Genomic DNA, 5,465 nt, shown 5'->3' on the forward strand with positions numbered 1-5,465 from the left:
TACTTTAAATCAATGTATTACGCCACATCGTTATGTTTTATTAATTTGGATAATTGTTTTGATACGTGTCGCAATGCAATTGATTTGAAGAAAACACATGTTTACACTGGCGGTGTAAAAAATTTATTCTCTTTAAAAAAACAAAAAGGTGCATAGTACGTACTTGTTTGCTTGTTAATTTTGATAGGAGTCAGCTCAGGACCAACAAAGTGAAATGAAAAAACCCTTTCCATGCTCCTAATGATAGGCACATAAATGTTCACATAAACGCCCTTTAATTTATTTTTGTTAAGTCTTTTTAATATTGTTACTTGAAATTTAATGCTTAATTGTTGTTTTGTAAGTATTTGGAGAGTTGGATACGAAAATATGCAAAGTTAAATATTAAACGGTGTTTGAAGTTGGGCCATTCGAATTCAATCAAGTGGAAGGTATGGGCTGCTATCCGAGTAATAATTCGGAAGTAATTGGCCGAGGTTGGTTCAGGGAAAGTAAAGAATTGGACTTATATATATGTATTAGATGGCCCCAGATTTTAGATTTGGTTTGATTAAATGGTGGGCCATGAAAAAATGTTGAAGTCGGCTGGAACAAAAGGAGGAATAGGTTTTACTCCTATATTTTATTTTATTATATAAAGGAAGGCAGCAGCAGCAGCAGCTTTGAAGAGAATTTTTTCGGACGGAAAAAAATATAAAAAGGGATCTGCAGAGATCTCTTTTTTGGGGAGCACATTTTTTACAGTAAAATACAAACGAAGAACGGGGCTGACAAGGGAAACAGAGAACGAGAGCTTCGCAAATCGTTTTTTATTTCGAATATTATTTTGCAGTTTCGTATTCTTCTTTTCAGATTTTCTTTTTATTTCAAGTTTTTGAAGTTTTGTGTAAATCTTCGCACTCCGGTAATTCATATTGATTTTTGTTCTTTATTAAAGTTGTTTGTCGGTATTCAATTAGTTGTTATCTTTTGTTTATTTATTTATTTTTATCTCGCGTAATTAAAAAGCATGATTAATTCTAGGGTTTTATTCTTTTTATTTTTAATAATGTGTGAGTAATTTTTCTGAGGTTTGGTCGCTAGGTAAAGGCGCGCCGCGACCCAATTAGGATTTGTCTCGCAATTTTTCAGTACATTAATTTAATTAAATAATTTTAGTTAGTGAAAACTACGTCCGTTGGACGAATCCGAGGCATTGTTGGGACTCATGTGAGCGGGAACGGGAGACCAAAATCTGTTCGTCGCTGTGTACGGGACCGACAACCTTAGGATTCGCATTCTTCGGAGTTTCCAATTCTCCCTAAAATTTAACCATTTTAGAACTTTGAAAAGCGAGTGGATTCTGATTGGGTAGTGAGCGCCAGATTCCCTACGACCGTGCCTCTCTTTTTAATCATTTGAGCAAGTTATCTGTTAATATTAGTTAATTAATCAACTAAAAAAAACAAGGGGTGGCTACCTAAGAGCTATTTTTAATACTACAACTCGAGTTTTCACAGCACACATTTCACCGTCCTTAGTGGATTCGATTCCGGTCTTTCTGGGTATTGTACTACATCAGTCTCAGCTTTACACTCGGGACAACCCATTATTTTAGGTTTAGAAATCGATCAAGCACCTAACACCATGGCTCTTTATAATGTTTTCCACTCACCTTCCATATCTCTATTTTTTTTCCTCCCATCTATTCTCCTCTCATCTCACAACAAGCGAACTCGGCAACTCCCAAAGGGGCTGCACTCTCACCCTTTTTCTTTTTGACTCACACTCGGACTCACAACACACATGCACTTCTGTTGATGCACTTTTCTCCAAGAAGTAAGAGAAAGAGAACTCAACGATAGTTGGCGTGTGATCGAGAAAATGCACGGGCGTGCTAGGACCACGGTTGATCCGTTATGCAAATTGATGTGAGTAGGTGAAAATCTGACTTTTAATCTCGTGTAGTGTAATTAAGTCTCTAATATGTTTTCAGTTTAAAAACGAATCGTATTCCAATACGTACACTTTCTTAAACGGTAAAGTTGTTGAACTAAAGGGGTGGTATGAAAACAGCAAAACGGCGTGGTTCAGCCTTAGGACGGGTGCACTATTTATTTTTCTATAATTACCTTAATTTTTTACTACGCATGTTGATCGATCAAGCATGATTTTGAAAATTCAAATCTTCTACTGAATAGAAAATTCAAAAGTTTCAAAATTAATTTTTTTTTTCAAAATGGCATTTATTAAATAATCAACAATAATACATCAACGTAAGTGATTAGCGTGCTCGAGAGAACCGAATAACTAAAAAGAAGACCTAGCTAATTTCCAAATCCTAATATGAGGACCTCGCAAACCCGAACTAGCTAAAACGTGAGCAATTGAATTAGCCGTTCGATGAACAAACCGGAATTCACAACCCATAAAATTAGGCACTGCCCTTCGAATATCTTCTACATGCAATCCCATCCACCCCTGCCGGACATACATGCAGTTTCTCTGGCTGAAATCCTAACCAGTTGATGAGAATCCCCCTCCACCACAATTGATCTCAGACAACTTTATTGAGAAGTCCAAAGCTGCTCTCCGTGCCAAAGCTTCCGCGCACAACGTTGAATTTGCCTCCCACATGCATATAACAAAATCCCATATAAGCACCCCAATTAGCGTGATGCCAAACCCATCGATCCTCCATATCTGTTGCTTTAACCATTTGAGCATCATCTGGGAGTAGCACTAGCTCCAGTAGTTCCACCCTCCACGTATGCGTCAACGGATCAATCAAAAAATTAATCTTTAAGGAAACAAAAGTACGGGCTATGGGTTGGCATCACCATATCGTGTTCATCTTGATTTGGGTTAACAAGTCGATATGAAAGTTAAACAGTTATCCGTGTTCTTTTCGAGTTATGCGAGTGTAACTCGTGTTCGTCCCGTTTAATCTTTGTGCGGTTGGGCCATGTTATATTCGTATTCGTGTCAAAAAAAATTGCTGTCCCCAACCCTCCAATTCCGTGTCATGTTAACGGATTGTGTCCAGAATTACCACGCCAATTAACAGCATTTAAATGGACCAAGAGAGCGTATGATAGACGGTGGAGTCCGTGGAGTGAAGGAGTTGTAAGAAACCAATTTGAAACTCTAAAATCCAACCAATCTCAATCCAAATCCAAATCCAAATCCAACTCAACTAAGAGTTCAAATCCCATACGAACTCAAAACCGAAAGAACCCAAACAACAGTCAATAGGCCAATAAGAGCAATTAATAATTTACTCCATCTTTTTAAAACCAGGTCCTGATGGAATATGGAATCCCCGTGGCACGCGTTACTCAAATATATATATACTACCCATGCATGTTGGGAGAGAGATACACACATGTGCGTGTTTTCTTTGATCATCATGAGTCGTTTCTTCTCATCCTTTGTGGGGATTAATTCAGCAGCAATGAATATTGTCAAGATAATACTCCTACTCGGTCTGCTGCCACTTTCATTCACCTCTCCAACAGATGAGGCCATGGGCCGTCTCTGCCATCCCGATCCCACAAAAACCAATGAATTCCCCGGCATAATACGGTTCCCGATCCCTCACGATTCCCATTCGATCCCTCCAGAGTTTCGTGCTTTGGTAGGGACCGAATTCGCCCGTTCAGAGGATCACCTATACCCCACCGTTCGCTTTTGCCGGGTCTCCATCCTCGTTATCAATCAAACATCACCCTTCTCGCCTCTTGGAAACCTCCCAGTTGACAATGAAGTTCATCAGTTTCTAGGGTATCCGTATATTTCAGCAGAACAACTCTTTGATAACTCTTTTCCAGCAGTAATTCAGGTACGTGTCCGGCCTAAAGTCAGATCTCCTGATTTCCCAAAGGTAGTTCCTATATATAACAACGTCTTGGAAGTTTTTCGGAGGGGAAAATTCTGCATAACATCAGAATTTGATATGGGAAAAAAACTTTTCTTAATTGATTCTATTATGATTGTTAATGGTAATGGTAATGGTATTTTGATTATGATTCATAGTACGTAGTAGTAGTCGTTTTTTGTATCCAAATTATATTGGTTGGTTCTTTCTTAATTAGTGTTTAGTTAGGGTAAATTCACTTACTGCGTAATATATCCCTGGGTGACTGAGTATATATAGATGTACCTTACTGCTTGTATTATAGGGATGCTAACGATGTCTCTGTTTCCTGCGCAGTCTGTCCAACTCGAATCCATAGACTATCACCAAGTTGGTGGATTGAAAGGCTGGACCATGAACTTGAATTCTACGGAGTGGGCCGCTAACGAACAGTTTATGGTTGGAGACTCTCTAAGTACGTAATTCATTAACTTTACCTTCTTAGTTATATATATATATATATATATATATATATATATATATATATATATATATATATATATATATATTGTGAAGATTCTTAGTTATATATCAGTTATCCTTTATGCAATCATTCTAACACAATGCTCCTATGCTCTTAATTTTCTGGGACTTTTGCAGTGTTTGTTTACAACATAAATCATTACGACGTGTTAGAGGTAGGTCGAAGTGGTTACGATTCTTGCGATGACAAAAATTTGCTTATGAACGTGACAGAAGACGCGAACAATATTTTTAAACTAACCGAAGCTAAATCTTACTACTTTATAAGCAGTAGAGATCGTTGCCTTCAAGGTCTTAAGATGGCGATCAATGTGAATACGCTTCCTCCTCCTCCACCTCCAACTCCACAGACGGAGTACTCATCTGCAAACACATGCATCCTAAACATGATCTTGACTTCACTCCTGATTCTGTGGGCTGGGGTCTTCAACTGATCAGTGCTGCTTGGTGCAGTAGGTTTGGTCGATCAATCCTTCTTTTCAGTGGAAGAACATCTTATCTTTTTCTTTCTTATGCTCCCAGTTATGTTGTTTTTTTTTTTTTGCTCGGCCTCCCAGTTATGTTGTTGGGGAGCCACATCCATAATTTCTTGGTTTTTAATTTTATGCAAGTACACAATTTAGGTTATTTTTGTTTGTAATATCTATGCATGCCGACTCCGGTTCATCCTATATAAGCTTGTATTATTAGTTTCTTTTTGTTCATTCCAATGCTTGTATTATGTGTTTAATATATTTGGCTCATCTTAATTCCCTTTTTTATCCCCAAAGAAACTTTTCATTACCATAAATGATAAAAGGATGGAATTCGAAAGCATAAGAAGGGAATCACATGACAGAGATTCGAAAAGTAAACATGGAGAGGGACGTTCCACAATCGCTTTTGAAAAAAGATGTACAAATTGATGTACACTTGGATATGTTCATAGCATTTTTGTTTATAGGATGGCACACTACGTACATATAAAATAAAAAAAAGCCTATTTTAGACAGGAAAAGATTGATTATGCTAGTGTAATCACTACTTTTGCTGCTAAAAGTGCAATTAAGAAGAGTGATACTTTCATTTTCTCGTATTGATCACTGCA

At 37.6% G+C, this 5,465-nt stretch overlaps 1 protein-coding gene across 1 annotated transcript; it reads left to right on the top strand.

Annotated features, from left to right (window-relative positions):
* Positions 1 to 3,364: 3,364 nt before the first annotated feature.
* Positions 3,365 to 4,884, top strand: LOC131321063 (uncharacterized). Its single transcript, XM_058352080.1, has 3 exons — positions 3,365 to 3,820; positions 4,193 to 4,310; positions 4,496 to 4,884. Exons 1-3 carry the CDS (start codon positions 3,365 to 3,367, stop codon positions 4,810 to 4,812), a joined length of 891 nt encoding a protein of 296 aa, XP_058208063.1. The 3' UTR covers positions 4,813 to 4,884.
* Positions 4,885 to 5,465: the final 581 nt, after the last annotated feature.

This window comes from Rhododendron vialii, chromosome 3a (genome assembly GCF_030253575.1).
Source record: "Rhododendron vialii isolate Sample 1 chromosome 3a, ASM3025357v1".
Taxonomy (NCBI): Eukaryota; Viridiplantae; Streptophyta; class Magnoliopsida; order Ericales; family Ericaceae; genus Rhododendron; species Rhododendron vialii.